Consider the following 25,134-nt stretch of genomic DNA (forward strand, 5'->3'; position numbering starts at 1 on the left):
AGGACTGTGGGCAAGTCCTTAAGCCTCTCTTGAGTTGTGGTTTCTTCATGCATAAAATATGTGGTTATCTAAGAGCTCTTCCAGCTTGAGAATGTTATAATCTTGTTATAATCTTAAACTTTAAGGATTAAAGTTATTAAAGATTTTCAAGGGTTTTCATGCCCGAGGAAATTAATGATTCTGTATTTCAAGCTGTTTTTATGTTTTTTCTTTTTTAGGAGAGAGTATGTGTGTTTGTGTAGGTGCACACACACACACGCATGGCGACACACAAAGGGAAGGACAGAATCTCAAGCAGGGTCCACACCCCAGGGCAGAGCTCAAGGATGCGGGGCTCCATCTCAAAACCCTGAGATCATGACCTGAGCAGAAATCAAGAGCTGGACACTTAACTGAGCCATCAGGCGCCCCTTTTATGTTATTTCTAATTTCTTCTTTCCTATCTGCATTCAAAATACAGTTTTACCTATATCCTTCAGCGGTGCCTGCGTACCCAAGTATAAACAAGGTTAATGTCAAAGAATGATTATATAAATGTTGTTACCTGAAAGAGAATTAAGATAAAGAGAATAAAACATTGTTTTTCTGTGAAGAGTAAGGAACCTAAAGCAATTTTATCATTTTCCAATTCAATTTTACTATTCTTTTAAAATTTTAAGTAATTTCTATATCCAACATGGGGCTCAAAACTTACAAGATCAAGGGTTGCATGCTCCACTGACGGAGCCAGCAAGGTGCCTCCAACTTTACTATTCCTATTCCACCAGTTTTGAAAACTAAATGTCAACTTGTTTTTTTTTTTTAAAGCTCCTCTATATACTCCCAAACCTGTTCCTACCTTCCTAATACCGATAAGTCCCAGCTCTTAGTACTCTAATGGAGTTGGTAGTATTTTCCAAACCTGTCTGATTATCAGAATCACCTAAGATTCCTGGTAGTGATACATTACGGGGCCTTATCCAAAACTGAATCAGAAGTCCCAGAAGCCCCATGGTACTATTTCATTTTTTAAACAGGTACTTTAGATGATTCCTGTGATTAGACAAGTCTGGAAAATCACAGTATAAAGATCATGGGCTTTGGAGTCTGACATATTAAGCTTCAAAACCTGACTTTGCCCTTTATTATAGGTGTGACTTTGGGCAAGTTACTTAACACGAGCCTCAGTTTTCTAATCCACAAGATTTGGATACTAGTTATGTTGGAGGTTGTGGTAAAGTTCATTGTCTTGGGTGTTCAGTGTTAGTTTCTCTTTTCTCCTGCTCGCCTTGCCAGAGGAAATGACGAATACAAATACTTGAGGGGATTCTGATGAGTCTCTCTTTTTTTTTTTTTAAAGATTTTATTTATTTATTTGAGAGAGAGACAGTGAGAGAGAGCATGAGCGAGGAGAAGGTCAGAGGGAGAAGCAGACTCCCCATGGAGCTGGGAGCCCGATGCGGGACTCGATCCCAGGACTCCGGGATCATGACCTGAGCCGAAGGCAGTCGTCTAACCAACTGAGCCACCCAGGCGTCCCTCTGATGAGTCTCTTATCCTAATGGGTCCACTTCCATTTTGAGAGCTAAAAAATCTGAGTACTAGATAACTCTTTAATGCATTAATTGGTTTGGCTAATTTAAGAGTCTAATGAACAAGTCTAATGATTTCTTCTGGTTTCCAGGGGCTTACTGAAGCCCTCCTACCTAAAACAGATATACCATGATGATAGGCTTCAAAGCCAAAGCTTTTGTTGTGACTGTGGCAAAATGACCTGAATCTCTTGTTTCCTCACTGGTAGAACAAGTGGTGCTTCCATGTCTGCTGAACTGAACCCAACATGTTACTAATAATGTAATGGTCAACAATCACTTAAAGTTATCTTCTAAAGACCCTTACGGGGGCGCCTGCATGGCTCAGTGGGTTAAGCCTCTGCCTTCAGCTCAGGTCATGACCCCAGGGTCCTGGGATAGAGCCCCACATTGGGCTCTCTGCTCTGCAAGGAGCCTGCTTCCCCCTCTCTCTCTGCCTACTTGTGATCTCTGTCAAATAAATAAATAAAATCTTAAAAAAAATAAAGACCCTTATGAACAAAAAGAAGACAGCAGTAATAGCCCACAAGTAGTAAGCTGAGACAGAATGGGATCTGCTCAAATACACAATAAATCAGAGCTTAACATCCAAGCAAAATTCCTATTTGTGCAGTAACAACTGGATCTTAACACAAAGCGTTTTAGACAAGTTTGGAGTTGAATTTACTTAGAAAAGCACAATCCAAATGACTCACTCATTAAAAAAAACATGTGTATACATATTTAAAAATTACCAAAGGTATAAACACAACCTGGCAACAAGATTTATTTCTGAAAAAATAGTCAAAGATAAAGTTCCTAATTATAGCTCCATGATTAATCCTAGCTGCACATGTATTAAAAGCATAAATACTATTAATAAGTGCATTTTACTAAAAATTGATAGTATTAACTGTCCAGATAAACTATAAAATAACTAAAAGAAGCTTAAGAAATTTTTAAAAAACTAAAAATCTGGGAACGTTCATTTAAGACAGGTTACCCTCAATTCTTAAATATAAACAAGAAAAAAAGAAACCTTAAATCTTATTTGAAGTAATTTAAAGAACCATAGCTTTTCTCTCAATTTGTTCAAATTTTTCTTTAATGCAACTAATTTTTAAATTTACTTCCTGCCCTTTGATTATGTTAATTTCCCAAAATTTACTATTTTGAATAAGATTTTTCTCCATTACCATTTTTTAAAGATTTTATTTATTTACTTGAGAGAGAGAGAGAGAGAGAGAGAGAACATGAGCAGTGGGAGGGGCAGAGGGAGAGGCAGACTCCCCGCTGAGCAAGGAGCCTGATGCAATTCTTGATCCTGGAACTCTGGGATCATGACCTGAGCCAAAGGCAGACAGGTAACCAAATGAGCCACCCAGGTGCCCCTATCATTTCTAACTAGCTGATTTCTGAATATATTTTGTATAATACCACCTTATGAGACTATCAGTAGTTTTAAAGAATCTTTTTAGTGGCATCCTTAGATTACCTAAGCAGATGATTATATCATTTATGAATAGTAATCTTTTACTATTCTCTTGAATACTCTGGTTTTGTCTAATTGCATTAGCAAACTCTTTCTAGAGTGTAAAAGAGAGGTGAAAACAGCAGGCAAAGTTTTAATGAGACTGACTTAAAAATATGTCCCCATCAAGCATGATGCTGGCTCTTGGTCTGAGACTGCTTTTAATAACATTAAAGACACGCCCTTTTATTCCTGTTTTACTGTTTTTTTTTTTTTAAGATTTTATTTATTTATTTGACAGAGAGATCACGAGTAGGCAGAGAGGCAGGCAGAGAGAGAGAGAGGAGGGAGCAGGCTCTCTGCGGAGCAGAGAGCCCGATGTGGGGCTCGATCCTAGGACCCTGGGACCATGACCTGAGCCGAAGGCAGAGGCTTTAACCCACTGAGCCACCCAGGTGCCCCTGTTTTACTGTTTTTAACTGGGAATAGACATTGAATTTTATCTAGTGCTGACTTCTTTTATCTTTATTTAAAAAAATTTTTTAAAGATTTTATTTATTTATTTGACACAGAGAGAGAGATCACAAGTAGGCAGAGATGCAGACAGAGGGAAAGGGGGAAGCAGGCTCCCCACTGAGCAGAGAGCCTGATGCGGGGCTCGATCCCAGGACCCCGAGATCATGACCTGAGCTGAAGGCAGAGCCTTAACCCACTGAGCCACCCAGGCACTCCTTCTTTTATCTTTTAAATTAGTAATGATTACAGATTTATAGGAGGTGGGAAAAATAAGTGGCCACATATAACTTTAACCCAGTGATTACATCTTACATAACTTCCTGTCAAAACCAGGAAATTTGCACTAGTACAAAGCCCAGACCTTATTCAGATTTCACTAGTTTTACAGGTTCTCGTATGTGTTCTATGAAATATATCACATTATAGGCTCCTATAGCTACCACCACTATAAAGATACTGAACAGTTAGTTCATCACCACCAGGACCTTGTGTGCTGCCCCTGAAAAACCACACCCACCTCCCCCCACCCCTTTCTTTTTATTAACATATAATGTATTATTTGCCCCAGGGGTACAGGTCCCCTCCCTGCCCCTTTCTAACAAGATCAGTGGTTGCCTGATCTTGTTTCCATTTCTACAATTTTGTCATTTTAAGAATGTTATGTTAATGGAATCATACAGTATTTAACATTACTTATGGAATATGAATTCCCTTGAGATTCATCCAAATTGCTACATGTATCAATAATCCATCCCTTTTAGTTGCTGAGTAGCATCCCAGTGTGGATGTACCACAGCTTGTTTAACCATTCACCCACTGAATGACATTTGGTTTCTAAGTTTTGGATATTACAAACAGAGCTATGAAAATTTGTGTACAGACTTCTGTGCGGACATTCGTTTTCATTTCTCTGGGATCAATGCCCAGGAGTATGGCTGTTGGGTCATACAGTAAGTTTATGTTTAGTTTTTAAAGAAACAGTTGAACTCTCTTTTCCAGAAAGGCTGTATCACTTTACACTTTCACTAGCAATGCATGAGAGAGCCGGTCTGTCCAGATCCTCATCAACATTTAATACTGCCACTATTCTTTATTTTGGCTGTTCTAATAGGTATGTACTGATACTTCATCATGATTTTAATTTTAATTTCCCTGAGAGCCAACCATGTTAACATCTTTTCATATGCTTATTTACTATCCATATATCCTCTTCACTGAAATGTCATTCACCTCTTTTGTCAGATTTCTAAATGGATTGTTCAGCCTAAGTTACTGTTAAGTTTAGAGAGTTCTTAACATATTTTAGATACAAGCCCTGTCTCAGATACAAGTTTGCAAATATTTTTACCCAATCTGTAACGTGTCTTTTCATTGACCTAATAGAGTTGTTTTCATAAAGCAAATGTTCTGAAAAGTCTAATTTTTTCCCTTTTATGGATTTTGTTTTTAGTGTCTGGTCTAAGAATTCTTCATTTAACCCAAAGTCCTGAAAAGTTTCTTCTAAGTCTAAATTCTAAAAATTCTATATTTTACATTTAAATCCATGATACTTTTTCAGGGTTTTTTTGTGTGTGTCTCTTTATGAGATGGGTTTTTTTTTCTTTTTAAATTTTAAATCCAGTATCGGGCACCTGGTGGCTCAGTGGGTTAAGCCTCTGCCTTCAGCTCAGGTCATGGTCTCAGGATCCTGGGATCAAGTCCCACATCAGACTCTCTCCTCAGCGGGGAACCTGCTCCCCCTCTGTCTGCCTCTCTACTTGTGATCTGTTTCTCAATAAACAAAATCTAAAAAAAAAAAATGTGTTAAATCCTGTATAGTTAATATACAGTGTTCTATCAGTTTCAGGTGTACAATATTGTGGTTCAACAATTCTATACATTACTCATTGCTCATAAAGGTAAGTATACTCTTAATTCCCTCATGACACATTTGAATTATTTTCTGTATAATGTGTGATGTTGAGGTGCACTGTTTTACCCATGGATGTGTAACTGTTCTAAGCACCACTGTTGGAAAGGCCATCTATCCTTTTTCCATTGAACTACTTTTGCATCTTTGATAAAAATCAACTGGCTGTACTTGTATGGGTCTAATTACACATTCTATATTGAACTCACGACCCTGATATCAAGACCTGAGCTGAGATCAAGACTTGGACACCCAACCTGACTGAGGCACCCAGGAGCCCCTATGTGTTTATCCTTTTACCAATACCACAGAATTTTGATTACTGAAGTGTTAATTTTGATTACTGAAGCTTAAAATTGGGTGGATTCTTCCACTTTATTTTTATCTTGTATTTGTATTAGATATTTTAGTTCCTTTACCTTTTGAATTTCCAGGACTAGGTTGAATAGCCATGGTGAGAATGGACATCCTTGACTTGTTCCTGATTTTAAGAGGAAAGCATTCAGTCTTTCACCATTAAGTATGATGTTATTTGTGGGGGTTTTTTGTGTGTAAATATTATTTATCAAACTGAGGAAGTTCCCTTTTATTCTTAGTTTGATCAGTTTTTTTAATCTTATTTATTTATTTGACATAGAGAAAGAGAGAGAGGGCGACAGCAAGAGAGGAACACAAGCGGGGGGGTGGGAGCAGATTTCCTGCTGAGTAGGGAGCCCAATGTGGGGCTCGATCCCAGGACCCTGGGATCATGACCTGAGCTGAAGGCAGATGCTTCATGATTGAGCTACCCAGGTGTTTCAGTTTGATGAGCTTTTATTATGAATGTTTAATTCAGTTTAATGCATTTTCTACACTATTAACATGATGTGATTTTTCTTCCTTTTTAATATGGTGGAGTATATTGAATGATTTTTGAATACTGAACCAGTCTTACATCCTTGGAATAAAATCCATTTGGTCACAGTGTATAGTTCTTTCCATACATTGCTTGATTTCTTTTGCTAATACTTTGTTGAGGATTCTATGTTTATGCTCTTGAGGGATACTGGTCTATAGCCTTCTTTTCTATAGTCTTTAGGTCTTTGTTTCAGGGTAATACTGACCTCATAAAGTGAGTTATGAAGTGTTTCCTCTTCTATTTTCTGGAAGAGACTGTATAATTCATACTATTCCTTTATTCTTGATATTCCAGATACTTCTTCTAAAATTAGTTTTTTGCTTGAAGAACTATCTGTAGTAATTATTTCAGGGTCTGAAAAGACTCTGACAAACATATAGACAAATTTGAGACTATTTTGAATGCACCCTCATTCCTGAAGAATATTTTTGGTGGGTATAGAATTCTGGGTTGACAGTTCTTTTCTTTTAGCATTCGAAAAATGGTGCCATTTGCTTCTGGCTTCCATAGTTTCTAATGTGGTATCTGCTGTCATTTGAATCATTGTTCCCTTATACGTAATAGTTCATTTCTCTTTAGCTGCTTTCAAGATTCTTTGCTTTGCTTTTAGTTTAATTACAAATTTTTAAAAAATTGTGGTATAATACAACATAAAATTTGCCATCTTAAGCACTTTTTAGTGTACAGTTCAGTGTGTCAAATATATTGGCACTTTTTAGTGTACAGTTCAATGTGTCAAATATATTGACACTATTGAGTAATCAATCACCAAAACATTTTCATCTTGCAAAATTGAAACTCCAAACCCATTAAACAAGTTCTCATTTCCAAAGGTTTGATTCTGAGGTGTCTGGGCCTGGATTACTTTGGGTTTATCTTGTTTGGGGTTCAGTTTCATGAATCTGTAGACTTTGTCTTTTGTCAAACTGGGCATGTTTAGGCCATTATTTCTTCAGGCCCACCTTTTTTCTCCACTTTCTGGATTACGGTGACATGGATGTTAAATCTCTTGTTAATATTCCCCAGGCTCCTAGGGCTCTTTTGTCAGTTCATTTTTTTCCCCTCTGTTGTTCAAATTAGGTAATTTCTGTTGCTCGATCTTCAAAACTACTCTTTCCTGTTATCCCCACTCTTCTAGTAAGCCCATGAAGTAAATTTATTTCAGTTACTGTATCTTTCAGTTCTAAAAGTTTCCATATTCTGTTTTATATCTTTTCTAAGATAATTTTTTAATTTGTTTCAAATGTGTTTATGATTGCTCATGGAAGCATTTTTGTGATGGCTGCTTTAAAATCCTTGTCAGATAATTCCAACATCTGAAGCATCTTTGTGTTGGTAGCTGTTGACTTTTTTCTCATTCATGTTGTCATTTTCCTGTTTCCTAATACAGTGATCTTCAACTGTACAATGGACAATTTTGGAGAGAAAACCCTGGATCCTGTTTAATCATTTTTTTAAGATTTTATTTATTTGACAGAGATCACCAGTAGGCAGAGAGGCAGGCAGAGAGAGAGAGAGAGGAGGAGGCAGGCTCCCCACCGAGCAGAGAGCCCAATGTGGGGCTCGATCCCAGGACCCTGGGATCATGACCCGAGCCGAAGGCAGAGGCTTTAACCCACTGAGCCACCCAGGCACCCCTAATCATTTTTTAGCAGGCAGTCTACTCGGTGAAATGTAGTATAAGAGCAAGGTGAATGTGTATGTTCAGCTTCCTACTGGGCCCACTGACACCACCCTGGCAAAAGTGGAACAATTACTCTTGCTTTTTTGAACAGCACTGAGATGGAAGTTCAGCTCCACTTTTGGTATCAGTGGAAGTGGGACACCAAGCTGCACCATCACACTGCCTCTGAGTAGGGGTACAAGCTCATCTACCTGATCAATCACACTGCCAATAGGGAGAGAGAAAGCAGAGGGCTGACTTGTACTTCTTTGCTGCTATAAGGTAGAGTGGAAAGCTCAGCTTCTTTAAGGGTCCAACAAACAGGGAAGGGAAGAAGGGGAAGTGGAGTGCCAACCAGCCCTGCCATCCAACATTTTGTTCTACCTTGTAGATGCCAGATGAGAGGCAGTGAGGCTCAGCTGCCCACTGGGCCCCAATGACATCAGTAAAGAAGCGAAGCAGGGGCGCCTGGGTGGCTCAGTGGGTTAAGCTGCTGCCTTCGGCTCAGGTCATGATCTCGGGGTCCTGGGATCGAGCCCCGCATCGGGCTCTCTGCTCAGCGGGGAGCCTGCTTCCTCCTCTCTCTCTCTGCCTGCCTCTCTGCCTACTTGTGATCTTTCTCTGTCAAATAAATTAAAAAAAAAAAAAAGAAGCGAAGCAGAGTTGACTAGCCCACCTCCAACCATCTTGCTCTGCCTTGTTGATTTTAAGTGAAGGTGTAAGCTCAGCTCCTAACTGACAGAGGGCAAGGTGAGGTTTAGTGGAGACTACCCCAGTCTCACACCACCTTGGTAAGTTTCACTGCTTCCAGATTGGGATGGAGACTCAACTGGCTCCTGGACCACACTGACACTACCTTAGTGAGATCATCACCTCCTTCTGCAGGTGGTGCCATGGGGTGGGGGATGGGAAGATCAGATTCCTGCTCAACCTGCCAAAACCACCCAGCAGGGGAAAATCAAAGTGCTCTCTGCTTTTGCTAGGCAGGCAATGGGAGATTAGGGCCTTGATCTGCACAGCCAACATCAGTGAGTGGAGGAATTCAAACACTGCCACTTGCTTCTTTGGAGTAGGGTGGGGTTTTTCTACGGTGCTTGGCTATAGTAGGGTAAGTAGTCAAAAAAATTTACTATTGTTAGGCTACCCTTTCCTCATTCACTGTGTCTATTGGTGGTTCAGCTTGGAGGCTTTTACAGGACCTGTCAAAGATATATGGGAGGCAATAAAAAAAAAAAACACCAAGGAACTCACTATTTGTGTCATTCCTTGAGTCCCAAAGTCTGTAGGGAGTCTCCCTTCTTCTTTCCATCTTTCACAATGTTCCTGTACTTGTTTGATGCATTTTTGTCTAAGGAGTTTTAGTTGTAAAAGAGAACCTAGGAGGAATAGGGCTCCTCCAACTTGACAGAACCAGAGGTCTCCTCCAAGTGATTAATTTTTATGTTGAAAATAACATTTAGGGGGAGCCTGGGTGGCTCAGTTGGGTAAGCAACTGTCTTTGTCTCAGGTCACGATCCTAGAGTCCTAGGATTGAGTCCTGCATCAGGCTCCCTGCTTGGTGGGGAGTCTGCTTCTCTGACCCTCTTCCCTCTCATGCTCTCTCTCGCTCTCATTTTCTCTCAATTAAATAAATAAAAATCTTAAAAAAAAAAAAAAAAGAAAAGAACATTTAGGAGTGCCTGGGTGGCTCAGTCATTAAGCATCTGCCTTTGGCTCAGGTCATGATCCTGGGGTCCTGGGATCAAGCCCCACATCAGGCTGCCCATTCAGGGTGGAGCCCACTTCTCCCTCTGCCTGCTGTTCCCCCTACTTGTGCTTGCCCTCTGTCAAATAAATAAAATCTTTTTTAAAAAGGAAGAAAATAACATTTATTTGCTTTGTGTGTGTATGTGTGTTTTAAAAGGAACTTTACTAGGTGTCAGGGTAGTAATATTTACTTTCTAATCTTCCACACTATGCTTAAAAATGCACTATGGAAAATGCTATAACATTATAGATCATAATTTTCTTCTAAAGTTCCAATTATATCTGTTTGTAACATTCCTGGCTAATTTAGGTTGCTTCATGTTATTTTAACTGCCTGTCTACCTCAGTACTTTTAAACTATAATATTCCAAAGGAAATAATCCTATTTCATTCATCACCTAGTAATATACTTTACATGCTCAGAACAGCCAGGGGGAAAAGTCCACTTTAAAACTCATTTACAGTGGGTGCCTGGGTGGCTCAGTGGTTTAAGCCGCTGCATTCAGCTCAGGTCATGATCTCAGGGTCCTGGGATCGAGTCCCACATCGGGCTCTCTGCTCAGCAGGGAGCCTGCTTCTCTCCCTCTCTCTGCCTGCCTCTCTGTCTACTTGTGATCTCTCTCTGTCAAATAAATAAAACTCATTTACAGGGGTGCCTGGGTGGCTCAGTCAATTGAGCATTTGCCTTCAGCTCAGGTCATGATACCAGGGTCTTGGGATGGAGCCCTATGTTGGGCTCCCTGCTCAGAAGACAGCCTGCTCCTCCCTTTCCCTCTCCTCTCCCCCCTCCCAGTGCGCTCTTTCTCACACTCGCTCACATTCTCTCTCCCTCTAATAAATAAATAAAATCTTTTAAAAAAAACCCTTGGGCGCCTGGGTGGCTCAGTGGGTTAAGCCGCTGCCTTCGGCTCAGGTCATGATCTCAGGGTCCTGGGATTGAGCCCCGCATCGGGCTCTCTGCTCAGCAAGGAGCCTGCTTCCTCCTCTCTCTACCTGCCTCTCTGCCTGCTTGTGATCTCTCTCTGTCAAATAAATAAATAAAATCTTTAAAAAAAAAACCCTCATTTATGAGCTTTTTTTTTATAACCCAAAGGAAATCCTTTTTTTCTTTTTTTAAAGTAGGCTCCACACCCAACATGGGGCTTGAGCTCATGACCTTGAGATCAAGAGTCACATGTTCCACTGACTTAGCCAGCCAGGTGCCCCAGGAAATCTTATTTTTAATTTGTGACATTTCTCTCTTCAAGTAATTCCCCCCTTACTGCTTATACCAATAGCCAGCAGGAACTTGAAGGAAAGGAGGCAAACATACTTTGTTTTGCATCTTCCTACTTCTTTAAATGAAACACCTGTATATCTCACTTAAGAAATGGATTCTTGAAAATAATTCATTTATCTATTGACTAGTATTTAATTTCTGAGAATCTAGACCTGTGGTTTTGATTGATTTTCAATTATTTCCTGTACACTTGCTTTAAATAAGAAACTACAGAATAGTCTAACACTGAGGAGACTGTAATGAAAAATATCATTGCTTTGATTTTTGCTTTCTTGCTATAATTTTCTATAATTAACATTACTTCTTTATTGTGTTCCTCTAGAAACTCTGCTCTGGCTGGGGAAAGAGGTGGTCCAGGTGATGAGGTAACATAAGGTATCTCCATAGAACACAGGGCTCTACTGACCCAGTTGGAAAATCAGTGTTCTAGGAAAAGCTTTAAATTTATCACATATAAAAAGAAAAAAATCTTTTGAAAGCACAGATTAAAACTAAGTTTTCTGAAGAACTATGTAGACAGTCCCTGACTTATGACGGTTTAACTTATAATTTTTCGACTTGACAATGGTGCAAAAGTGATTATTTAATTTCATCCTGTAGAAACCACACTTTGAATTTTTATCTTTTCTTAGGCTAGCGGTATGTTGGTATGATACACTGTCATGATGCTGGGCAGTGGCAAGGAATGGCAGCTCACAGTCAGCCATGTGACCATGAGGATAAACAACCAATACACTTAAAGCTATTCTGTTTTTCACTTTCAGTACAGTATGCAATAAATTACATGTGATATCCAATACTTTGTTATAAAATAGACTTCGTGTTAGATGATTTTGCCTGACTCTAGGCTAACATAAGTGCTGAGCATGTTAAAGGTAAGCTATGCTAAGCCATGATGTTCGGTATGTTAGGTGTAATAAATGAATTTCCAACTTATGATGGAACATAATCCTATTTAAGTCAAGGAAGATTTGTACACAATGTAACATAGATAAGGATCTTCTATTAAAAGCATTAATGCAAAAACTCCACTTAAGTCTCCAAATCAGTAAAAAATAAGCACAAGAATTAATTATGTATACAAATAGACAATAAGAACACGAAAAGTTCCTTAACATCCTTAGATATAAGGGAAACGCAAATCAAAATAACAATGAGATACCACTTCTTACACACACTACAATGGCTATAATGAAAAAGACAGTAACAAGTGTTGATGAGAATATGGAGAAACTGGAACCCTCATACATTGCTGGTAGGAATATAAAATGGTTTAAGCAAGTTGGAAAACAATTTGTCGGTAATTCAAAATATTAAACATAGACTTACCATGACACAGCAATTCCATACCTAGGTGTATACCCAAGAAAATCGAAAACATATGTTCAAAAAACTTGATACAAAATTTTCATAGCAGCATTATTCACCATAGTCAAAAAGTAGAAACAACCCCAATGTCCACGAACTGACAAATGTATAAAACAAAATGTGGTACATCCATACATCAGATTATTCCTCAGCCATAGAAAGGAAGCACTGATACATGCTATAACATGGATGAACTTTGAAAACATTGTTATATGAATGATGTCACACACAAAGGCCATATATTATATGATTCCATTAATATCCAATGTCCAGAATAGGCAAATATATAGAGAAGATATATTATTGGTTGCCAGGGGCTGGGGGAAAGAAGGAATAAGGACTGACTGCTAATGAGGATGGGTTTTATTTTTGGGGTGATGAAAATGTTCTGGAATTAGATAGTGGTGATGGTTGCAGAAACTTGTGAATATACTAAAACCCACTAAATTGTATACTTTATAAGAGGGAATTTTGTGGTATGTAAATCATATCTCAATTTTTTAAAAAAGTTTAGGGCTATTTAATCTAACAGGAAAAAAAAAAAAAGAGGGAAAAATCCCACCAAGGATCATGTAAACTTTCAACAATTTCCTTTTCTTATACTATAGCAAGATAAATGGTAACTTTTTCAGGTTGAGTAAGATCCTATTCTCTGACACTCTGAGGGAGTATCAAATAGAGTTTTCTGAAGAGATGCGAATATAAAGAGGTAATGATTTAATGAGGAGCAATTCAAAAACAGAGCACAGTTACCCAAACACATACCTAGGGACTTCTATATGAAGAGATGTTAACTAATATCTGGACAGCACCCCCACCCCTTTTCTAAAGACTATAGTTTTTGTTTCAAATATTTGTAAGACAGCCGTTTAGAAATTCCAAAACATTTTCTCATACAATGTCACAAATGCTGTTTTTCAGGCTAGCTCACAAAAGCCTATTTAACTCACAACGTATTTGGAGAGAGTTGAATCAATTTCACTTTTCTAACTCTACCTGTACATTCCCAGAAAAATATATTCACATGCAAACCACTGAGAACCTTTTCCCCTGTAGGAGATTTCATCTAGAATGAGTCACCCACATGCTGTTCTCAACTCAGGCATGGCAGTCTAGCAGAAAGTCAATGGAATTTGCAATCTGAGACTTGGGTTTGAATCCTGCATCCTCTAATAACTAGTGGTACAACCATGAACAGCTTCTTTAACCTTTCTAGGCTTCAGTTTCCTCATCTGTAGGTTGAGAAGAATTATGTCTACCTCACTCAAGTTGATTATAGACAGTATCTAGTCAGAGAGGGCATTCAGTAAATGTTTATCTACAAGATGCAGCAATCCATTTTTCTAGTATTAATTAGCACATTATAATTAACAAAATGCAACATTTTTTGATAGCTAAATTTCCCCAGTGCTTGGTGTTATCACTTGAATGAGAAAGGTTAGTTACTATAAAACTAGCAAAACTATAGAAAGTGCAGAATGGTGATTTGAAGGGCACATACCATGTAGTAGGGCTTATAAAAAATCTTCAGGGTAGGTGAGGAACAAGACAAAGCTAATTTACATTTAATTTGAAAAAACACAGTATTTTTTTCATTTAGAAAAGGCTTTAGCCTATTAATTTAAAAATACAAATAATAGAAGGTAGAGCTGAAAAACACTGGTATAGAAAAAGTCCAAATTGTAATAATCCTATAACCTTTAGAACTGTGCTGTTCAATGTGGTAGCCAATAGCCACAGGTGACTTTTTAAATTTAAAATAATTAAAATTAAATTTAAAATTCAGTTCCTCATTCAAACTAATCACATTTCTAGTGCTTCATAGCCACATGTAGCTAGTGGTTACTTAATGATGCCGATTTAGAAGTTATGGTGTTTGTTTTTATTTTAAAGTCAATCTTTCCTATTATTTTATATTGTTTTCGGGCTCCTAATTGTAAAAATTGAAACAACATTCTGAGTAACTGAGGTTTTTAGTACAGGTCCTACAAGATTTCTGGAGAGAAGTTTTCTCCCAAAACACTGTATGTGGAATGCACTTCAACCTATTACATCAAAATCATCTTTTGCTTCAGGCTATCATTTGACATCTGCTTCTAACACATGTCAAATAACTGAACCAAGTTTCCTATAACAAGCTTTGTGGACCACAGGATTAGAGGCAAGCTCACAGAAACCTAGATGACCAGGTCAAGTTTGAAGACGAGATCATTATTATACAGAAGATTATAAAAATCAATTTACATGGTGGATTAAACATAACTAGGTATGTAAGATACCATGGGTATATTAGCTAAGGTCGGGAAATCTGATTTAAGTTATGCTACCGCTGTAATTCTATTTATACTAATAGAGGAAAAGAATGACAGGAGGTATGAAAGAGCTTTTGGATTTACATATAAATATAGGGTAGCTAACAGTCAGGAAACTAGACCTATCTCATGGGGGAAAAAAATCCCACCAAAAAACTCCAAAAGACAATGTGGAGACCTGACTCCAGGTGGGACAGTAGGCTAGCTTTCTGTCTTACAGCCCCCTGTTCTTTAGCTTATTCATATTCCTTTCTAGTTGACACCTTCGAGAAAGGAAGGTAAATATGCACAGTAGGTAATGCCAGTGACTGAGAGATTTGGTCAATGTTATGCTGAAGCATAAAACACTGTTTATTAGTAGGTAATATATCCAAATACCCCTGACCCCAGAGGTATGTGTATATGATGGGCAGAGATCACAAAAAGGGTGAGGATGCTATTTTGAATTATTTGGTAGGCTGCAAATGGAAACTGTTTTTTAAGATGGAGTAACAAGGTTCCCAAGTTAAAAATGACGGCATCAATATATCACTCACCCTAGTTGTTTTCTAGTAACTGCAAGTTAGAAGCAATTAGTTTAAAAAGGAGAGTGGGAGAGAGACAGACAGACTGACGGCAGCATCAAGTCGCCAAATGATAAGAGAGTTTGTAATAATTATGAATTTGAAATGTAAGTTACAGAGCAAGTCAATGCAGGGGCCACTTAATAGGGGCAAATAGTTTGATATTAAGGTAGAATACAACAATTAATATTCAGAATATGGGATAAAAAAGTTATCTAAAACTTTCATTTAAATTATTATATTTAAATGTTTAGTCTATTATAAGATGGAAAATCATACATTTTAAAAGATTTCAATTCAAAATGAAACAAAAACTCTTGATAAAGAAAAAAGCTTTGGGGCGCCTGGGTGGCTCAGTGGGTTAAAGCCTCTGCCTTCGGCTCAGGTCATGATTCCAGGGTCCTGGGATCGAGCCCCATATCAGGCTCTCTGCTCAGCGGGAAGCCTGCTTCCTCCTCTCTCTGCCTACCTATGATCTCTCTGTCAAAAAAAAAAAAAAGCTTTGATATAGTCAATTAAATGTAACAGCTCAATTGCAGGCAATACTGGATCATGTTACTATAGTTATCAGACTGCTCAAACTGTTCTGCAAAACACTTGTGTCCTTTGAGACTTCAATAGATGGTTCATGAAAAAAGGGTTCTGACATCAAGTCTCAAATGCTGTGGGCTATATCCTTTTTGCAGATTCATCATGTATATCGCCTTAAAAGTGCTAAGAACTTATGAGGTAAAGACATTGGTCAAATACTGTTTAACTCTGTAATTCCCAAATTTATTTATGTCATGCTCCTTTGTTTTGTTTTTTTTGCATGGCAGAAATGGTTCCTGGGGCATAGATAGATACACTTTTAACATGTCCAGAGACTTCTCTGTTAAAAATATTGTATATCCTATTTCAAATTCTTGAAGTACAAATACCACATAAAATATCAAATCCAAAGGAGTCTATTTTTAGACAGGAAAATCCAGTTACTCGTGGCATATTCAAATAAGCAAAACAAATGTGTTTAGAGTAATGGGGAGGGTGTGCCATATTAATTTCTGTCTCTAAAAGTGAAATTAATAGAACTGATCCTAAAATATAAAAAGGTGTGCACATTTTGTTTTGGTATGTTTTAGAAAGTAAATTAAAATTCTACTTATTAACACTACATATTGATTTTATCCATTTCTTCAAGGGGAGACTTCCTTCAAGAAGTTGACATCCAGGATACATCAGGTTTCATCAATCGTAAGATGCTATCATGTATGAAATATACTATCTTATATATCACTAAGAGGAAAAAAAACACTGCTAAACAATCACATGCTATGGACTGTGAGATGCCTCCCAAATTGACCAATGTTTCCTTTCTTCCTTCTTCCACACGTATTCTTCAAATGTTCTTTATCTGTTTTCCCCTTTATAGATGATATTGAAGAGGGGAACAATACAAAAAGGGAGACAAGATTCAAGAAATCTGCATTCACCTTACCCTTACAATTATATTCAGATATAATAATGGCTCTGTTTAAACAGATCAAACAAGTAATTTTTAATTGTTCTGCTTGATTCTGAAAAAAATTACTCCAGAGGAAAAACACAGAGCTTCCCCCAGACAATTCTATTAGAGAGATGATTCATTATATTATTTATTAGACACTGAAACCGTGCAGCAAACCACGTACTTTACATATATTATCATTTCACTTAATTCTCACCACAACCCTATGAGGTAGATATTATTTCATCCCTATTTTACAGATTAGAATGTTGAAGCATAGAGACATTATACAACTTGTATAAGATTACTAAGTTATTAAGTAGCAGAGCCAGGACTCAAACCCAGGTCTTTATGGCTCCAAAGCTTATGTTCTTTAACACTTCCCTGTACATCAAAATTATCTAAAAAAGTACCTTCTAAATTTTAAGAAGATAAGCAAAACTGAAATATTTGATTGGTAGTAACTAATGTATTTGCTTAAAATAAGCCAAATGTATAAAATAATAATTATGTCTTATATGGATACATTTCATCCTGAATCTGCTTCAGAGAATGCATATATTTGTTGTTGTTGTTGTTTTTAACTCTACACATTTTACAACAACTAACATTTCCAGCTGTTTTACTTTGGTTTTATGTTGTTTGGTATTAAATTGATAAACTGGAATATATGAGATCTGCTAATTGTTCCAGATAATGATATAGGAAACTATATCAAATCTGAAGTGGGGTAGAGGGAGACATTTAATGCCAAGTATAAAAATGCAATTGGTTGTTTTTATTTTCTATTATGTGAATTGGGGAACTGCATGTATAATATATAGATTTGCACAATTGCATTCCAATGCTTTAAAACTTGTTATCCACCAAAACACATAAACAATTGAGCTCTATCACACTCATGCATTACCAAGAGACCACCAAGATGTCACTGTTGTACACTGTAATCTGAATCACTGGGTCTAAAGCATCCAGTCTGCATTGGGAAACTGGTGCCCTTGACATCACCCAACATTCACAGCCTGTTATATCACATGTCCCTGAGTATGGAACTCTAGAGCAAATCTTGTCAATGATCACAATGGTACGAATGTTTCAATGTGTGATACATTTTTAAAAAAATCTTTACAGTTCTGCAATTCAGACTTCTGATAAATGATCTGCTACATGTTTGATCTATATGTTTGATTATCGCATTCTTGGTTGAGAGTGCACATCCCAGTTATGCCACTCTCCTTAAATAAAAGTAGAATATACTCATTGTGATTTCCAGAAACATACTAAAGAAAAGGCAGAGTCTGCCTATACTCGTTTCTTTAAGTTTATCCCTTTATCTTAATTTAAATGTACCAAAGAAGTTTCACATTTTGGATCAATCCAGTAAGTACAGGAAGAGCTGCCAAAATAAAGCAAACTTCCCTAAATTTTAGTTTAACAAAAACTGACATCTTATATCATAATCACTGAAAACAGTGAAGTGTTCAGTAATGTGTCACAGTTACTATTGACAGTTGACATGTAACAATACCTGTCCTCTCCTCAGATCTTCACTTGGGGGAAAGAAAAAAACCTGAAAGGTGGTAGAAATGAAACAGGAAAAGGAAGAAACTTAATAAAACATTTTTTCAAAATCAATGATCATACTTTAACAGAATGTTTTTCCCTGCAGATAAAAATAAGAAACCTCATATCAATATTGTAGAAACAGTACAGAATCCAATATAATCTTTGAAGATAAAAATGGATGCATATCCACTAAAGATGGTTTCCAACACAAGGGTCTCATTTTTTATAAAAAAATTTACATAGTTAATATTTTAATGTATTATGGGTACTTGCTATTTAAAAGAATTCAAGGTAGCTATTTTTATACAGCACATTTCTATAAAGCAAAAAATAACCTCGATTTTATTAAGGTTAAATTAATTAATATTGCTCTTATTTACATTTACCATCATTTATCCTTTACTGAAAACTGAGAAAAAGTGTCATTTTAGGTCAGGCTTATGATCCAGTAAATGCAGTGGCAAGAAATTTACAGAATAGTCACAATTCCTTGATACCTGTTTTCTAAACAGTCAGTTACTCAAAAACATATTAGCATCTTTAAATAACTCCTTAAAGAGTTGTGAATTCATCTGGACAATTTAGGACGCTATTTTGTTTTTAATCCTGTACTAACCTTGACTGCTTACATAGTACTTCCTTTATTATCCTAAATTTGCTTCTTTAAACATTTGGCCTAGTTCTAGCCTATCATGTTCTGACCCATGTTTGAGTTAACCACAAGGGTTTTTTTGTTTTGAGCACCATGAGACCCATGTGAGGTCTTAAAGCAGGAAGGCTATGTAAAGGAATGAAGAAACTGCCTGTACTTTCAGGGAGGTACTGAGGTCTTTTAAGACTGCTCGTATTTCACTGTAAGATTAAAATGATAAGAACAGAAATAACATTGATAATCACCCTATTCCTGACCATAATTCATTCAGTGGACATCTACTGGGTCCAAAATATATATGCGCTAGGCACTGTGTTAAGCGCTGAGAACACAGAGAAAAAAGGACTCTACTTTCAAGATTTCACAATCTACTAGGAACGAGACCACAAATGAAAATTCCTATCGAGACCAATTCTGAAAACTTTTAGTCTGGGGAGAAAAAAATTTGATGTATTTACTCAAGGAAACGTCTTTCAAAAAAATGATTTTACTCTGGTAAAATATAATTACTTTCTGATATGGCCTTACTGGGGAGGAGATGGCATAATAGCAGGCATAATACTAAGTCCAATATTAGACTTCTGAATGAAAATTCTCAACCTTTTCCTTACTAGCTTCAATTCCAAAATTGTATCAGAAGTAATTTACTTGAAACAGATGAACCACCAAAGGCAACAAAATATCTAAAAGCAATTTAAAAAGATCTTTTTAAAATTAATCCAGGCAACACCAGCTCTGTGTGACATATCTTATACCAAAATATCAAGAAAATTCTTTGAAAATGGCAAGTTGTGGAATCCTATCTGCCAGGTTCTGGAAACTATGACAGTAACTGAAATAACTAGGCTTTAACAAGTGAGACTGCTTATAATAATACTGTAACTGTTTCTGAAAAATACATGACCTCTAACTACTGGCTTATTTATTTATACTGTGAATTTTTCCACAAAGGATTTGAAGCAGCTACCCTAATATAAAGCAAAACACATGAATTATACCCACCCGGCTTTGAATTATGCCTCTGCCATTTACTATTTATAATCTTTGTGCCCTTAACTTCGGAGATCCAGTTTCTTAATCTGTAATAATGAGGATCACAATCCTACTCTGTTGGGTCATAGAAAGGATAAAATGAAATAGCATGTACCACAGTATCTGGCATATAGTAAGTGCTAAATAAATATCAGTTTTGTGCCTTCCCTATTCAAATGTATGCTATGTAGAAAAAAGGATAAGGTGGAATTTTAAATGATTTTTTAACACACTGATACGTGCCAAGCAGAAATGTGGACTGATTATGAGTAGCAAATGTTACCGTTTGCATGTAACAATCAGGATCAAAGCAAATTCAATTTCTTTTCACAAGGTCAGCAATTTGAAAACCTATTTTATAAACCTTTTAGCTATATTATTTAATGCAAATAAAATCTGAAGAAAAAGATGAATGAAAAGAGCCCATGTGCAAACTAATTTTCACACTATCCATTCAAAGGATGATTAAACATTCTAAATTCAATTTTCTTATAAAACATCTATACTATTAAACAGCCTAACACAATTTTAAACGTAATTCTGCTAGTCTTAAAACCGTGATTTCCTTTTTAAAATACTTAGAAAAAAATCTATCAATATCTTTTCTATTATACAGTACCGTTTAGTTTAGATTTTTAAAATATGATCCAAGTCACAAAATACTAACTACCAGCCGTAAGCACTATTACAACTCTGCTCACGTTAAGGAGAGCAAGTAAACATTTTATACAGCAGTAGAGGTGACTAGGAAAAAATTGAAAAGCTCTTTGAACTGATCCCCCTCCCCCTCCATTATACCCGGGAATGCAAGTGTCCCGCATCTCAGATCAAACTGAGCCTCGGTCTTACTGACGTAACCAGTAACCCTATCCACCTCTCACACTGCGGAGGCCGGCAGGGCAGCGGCTGCCGCCAAGTACACCACTCATCAGAGCCTGCCCCATTCCACCCCCGCGTTTCAGTCATGCTTTCCAGAAATGGGGTCACTCACTATTACACACACGCAACCTATCATCCTGTAATCCCCCAAAGTCCGCTGCGGGAACAGAAGACAGCAAAAAGTCAAGAAGGGAGAATCACGGACATGCCACCATCAGGAATTGATTTTCCACTCCGGAGAGGAGCGCTGATGCCCTAGCATGGGTCTTGCCTGGATTATTTTCTCAGACCCCGAGTTGGTGCTGGGACAGGGGCGGCTGCGAAAGCTCGATGCTGTGCCGTGCCCGGGGAAATTGTTTTGCCGTCTTTAGGTATACTGTTTGGGTATTTGGCACTCGATTAGGTGTCTCAGGGATGGTCACCGAATAGATCCTGGGGGAATAAAACCTGAAAGCCTTTCAGGGCAGCTACTGATGGCCTTGAAAATCACCCTCTCACCTCCAAGGACAGGAAACTCAAGTTAAAGCTCCTACGGACCGGGTCCTCGAGCTCAGCGACCTAAGAAATGGGGGAGGGGGAGGACCTCAAGCTTCCACTTTCTCCTTTGCACCACCAGAAACCGCTGCGGCAGACAAACTGGGGGGAGGCAAAAACCACTGGCTGTCCTGCACCCCTTCCCGAAACCCCTGCAGGTCGCCAGTCCTGCCTTGGGCCGTTCCAGCCCCCACGCACCCGACTCACAGCACCAACTCCCGCCCCTGGCCGGACTCGAGAGTCCCTACTCCCCACTGAACCCAATCCATATCCCTCCCTTACACCCCAAAGTCGCCAGGGTCCAGGGAAGCCCCCAACCAGGCAGGGCCAAACTTCTCAACTCCTCTCCGGCCCCCGCTCCACTTCCCGCTCCCCCCCCCACGCAAAGTTGATTAAAATCGGCTTCTTGCAAAGCCCCAGCGCCCACTCCAAACCCCACGCGCCACCACACCACAGCCCCCCGAGCGAGGGAGGGGAGGTGAGGGTGCGGGTGGAACAGAAGAGCAAACAGACCAACCCCAACTACCCAAACCGGAATCCCAGACAGAGGGGAAACGCGAGCAGAAGGGGCCAAGTGGCCAGCTCCAGGGAGGGGAGCTGGCCGGCGGGGGCGAGGGGAGGGGCGCGCCGGCCCCCGGCCGCCCGGCGGCACTCACCTCAGCGCTGTCGGACGGGCTCTCCACAGCCATCTTCTGCCACGGGTCCGCCAGCTGCGCCAGCGGCATCTTCCCCCCCGGCCCGCCGCCTTCACCGCCTCCTCCCTCCCCGCCCGCCCCACGGCCGGCCCCGCTCTGTCGCCGCCCGAGCCCCACGACAGCAGCAGCGGCGGCGGCAGTAGCAGCACCAGCACCGGCTGCCCGGGAGAGGGCTCGGCGCCTACACCGACCCTCGAACGCCGCGCGCCTAGCTGGAGATGTCCGCACGCCGAGCGAGAGCCTCGCGCCGCTGCCCGGCACCCGGTCTCGCCCCTTTCTTCCTCTCCTCCTTCCGCCGCCGGGACTACAGCTCCGCCCCCCCCCCCCCGCCGGTTCCCGCGCCCGCTCCCAGCAGAACAGCGGCGGCCGCGCGCTCCCCGACTTCCGCTCACAACATGGCGCCTAAGCGATACCTGTCTCTCAGAGCGAGGCTCGGCTGCCGCCGCCGCCGCCGCGCGCACCCGGGGGCGGGGCTTGAGAAGACACGCCCCCGGCCATCGCGCTTCGCTCCTCCCTCCTTCCTCGCCCCAGCCTCTGCTTCTGGGCCTCGCCTACTTTCAGGAAGGGCGAGCCCAAGAGATCTGGGGGCGTCGGCGGGCGGCGGGGGAAAGAAGAAGGGAAGGGCAAGAGGAGCGAAAGGCGGGGAGCCTTGAACTGCTAAGGGTCTGAGCAGGTCGGAGGCTACTTAAGGACAGAGAACAGTGGTCCCCGCTTAGCTGAGGAGGGAGATGGGCGAGGCGCAGTGGGCACAGTCCGGTGCCAAAGACCTGGGGAGTGGGCGTGGAGTGTCTTTTGGGTCTCACTCCTCGGCGGGTGTTTGTGGGCGCGTCGTGTCTATGGGCATATCCTTTAATGGACCAAAACCTGCCCTATCCAGGCTCACACGGTAGGCATTCACCTGCCCTCCCCCCCACCCCGTAAAGTCCCCCACGACGGGGACACGTAAGGCTTTGTGCCCTGGTGCCCCCTGGAGGTTCGGCTCTCGGTTATGATTCAACGCTCTCCAAATCGAAGCTCTGGTGTCATCTTTTTAATATTTGTACTGCATTTGTCCTGCTTGAGTCGCCCCCCACCCAAAGTCTGGAGAGCCCTCAGGCTTCAGTCTTGACTCTCGAAGTCCCCCACTCCCTGCACGAAGAAGGAAACAAGGAGGTTCCTTGAGGCTGCCCCTCTCAGCAGAGGTTGGGGAATTATTTTAAAATATCATGTTGGCAGAAACCTGGGGTTCCTGCTCCTCTGTTGACTTTAAATAAAAGATTAGATTAAAAAATCAGGCTGGCCGAGGGTGGAGGAGGGAAAGCGAGGGAGGGGTTTTAACTCCTCCTCCAGCCCAAGACGGGGAAGCCCTGGGTTAAGAAAACCCAATTCCCAGACGGCAACGGAAGACAAGAGGACGAAGAGTTTGTGGGGAGAGGCCTGGGCGTCTGGACTGAGTCCCGCCGGGGGTGGGGGTGTGGGTTCTACCTCGTGTTCCCAACGCCAGGTGCCTAGCGAGCTTAGTGCGCCTGGGCAAAATTGTGTAAAGGTCGCGGGGCTGAGTGGAAAGCTACTGCAGCCACTGGCCAACCCCCTCTAGAAGGAAAAGGGAAAAAAGTAAAGGGAAATCTCCAGGACAGCCAGTGCCTTCATCCCTTCAGGCCTCGGCCAAGGCGTCCCGGTCCTCCCACGCCCGGCGGCCACAGCGCGTCCCCCGCTGCGTTTCCGGTACACGCCTTTTAACAGCTCGCTTTCATTATCCTGGGACCCAGACACCTGGAGAGCCCTTGGCTTCCTCCCTAACGCAGGTGTTAGGTTGAGATTAGAGCCCCAGTTCTGGCCAGCCAGGTCTGCGCGGGCGGTGCAAGGTTTCTCGCTGGGCCCGAGAGAGGCAGGTGTTGAAATCTTTCCGCCGCCTTTGCCTGCGCGCTCTCTGGCACAAGCTCGAGGCCCGGGAGCATCGTGGCCACCAGAAGAGGCTCCATCTGCTTAGGGAGCCCGAGGAGGTGGCCGGAAGTCCTCACTGCGCGCCCTCTCTCACAGCCTTGGACTCAGGGGGACAGCTCGGGGTTGAGCAACATCTGGGTAGGCTCAGCGTGGTCTGTGCGGTGGGGGGTGGGGAGGACTTAGTTCGTGATTTTGTCACCTCCCCCTACATGCTTGACTCTAGTGCTGCAAATCCAGTCTGAACCCAAACTCAACTAATTTGGCAGCACCATCTCCGTAATTCCTGATGGTAAAACCAGTTTGAGGATAAGGAGTTGTGCATTGTTTTGCATTTATGTAGAAAGTACCTAATTTATCTTTCATTTACATTGCAAAGCCACATTACCATTCCTTGCAGCGAAAAGGAGTTGGTCAATTTGGTTAGTTTAAGGTAAATTAGCCCACCAAACAGTGATCAATTATTCCCACTAACATTCTTGCTTTAGGAAAAAACATACCTTATATTTAAGGAGACAGTTATGTGTCTAACACTGCCCCGTGTGAATTACTCCACTGTAATAAATCAAGTTGTATACTGAAAAGTTGATTTCAGTATCAACTTTTATTCTTTTTACCTCAAGAAGTAGAAGAATAACTTCTAAAAGTTACTGTGAACAGTGGTCACATTGCAGGAATTAGGAATGAAATGAACTGTTAATAATGCACTAGGTACCACTAGCACAGCCGTCTTCCATTAGGATCCGCTTGATTAAGTATTTGTGAACTGATTTAGAAAAACAGCATTCTCCTTATTCTCCTTCCTTTTGTCCAAAGAGAAAAGTGAATTCTTTTCTTTTAGTTAACAAACTTCTTTCATTTATTTCTTTTATAAATCCAAAAGCGGTGCAACCACTCTCTTTGGGTGGGAGAATTTGAAAAAAATCAAATGAGGCTGGGGGATGTTTCTTGTAGGTGGCTGCAAAAAAGTTATTTGAACATAGAAGCTGATATTACCCTGAGCAGGATTACTTTTTTCTTTCCTGCTTAAGAAAGGAAAACTCTAAGTGTAGTTATTCAGAGAACAGCTGCCTCTAGAGATCACCCTGCACAGGC

The 25,134-nt window shown here is 40.4% G+C and overlaps 1 protein-coding gene across 1 annotated transcript in view; it reads right to left on the reverse strand.

Annotated features, from left to right (window-relative positions):
* LOC111150451 (ribosomal protein S6 kinase A3) overlaps positions 1–22,177 on the reverse strand; it is a 111,743-nt gene extending 89,566 nt beyond the window's left edge. The window contains exon 1 of the mRNA XM_022507919.1: positions 22,081–22,177. Coding sequence (XP_022363627.1) covers positions 22,081–22,149 — 69 coding nt within the window. The 5' untranslated portion in view covers positions 22,150–22,177. The remainder of the gene's footprint in view (positions 1–22,080) is intronic.
* Positions 22,178–25,134: the final 2,957 nt, after the last annotated feature.

This window comes from Enhydra lutris, unplaced genomic scaffold (genome assembly GCF_002288905.1).
Source record: "Enhydra lutris kenyoni isolate GAN:26980312 unplaced genomic scaffold, ASM228890v2 scaffoldscaffold23, whole genome shotgun sequence".
Lineage (NCBI taxonomy): Eukaryota > Metazoa > Chordata > Mammalia > Carnivora > Mustelidae > Enhydra > Enhydra lutris.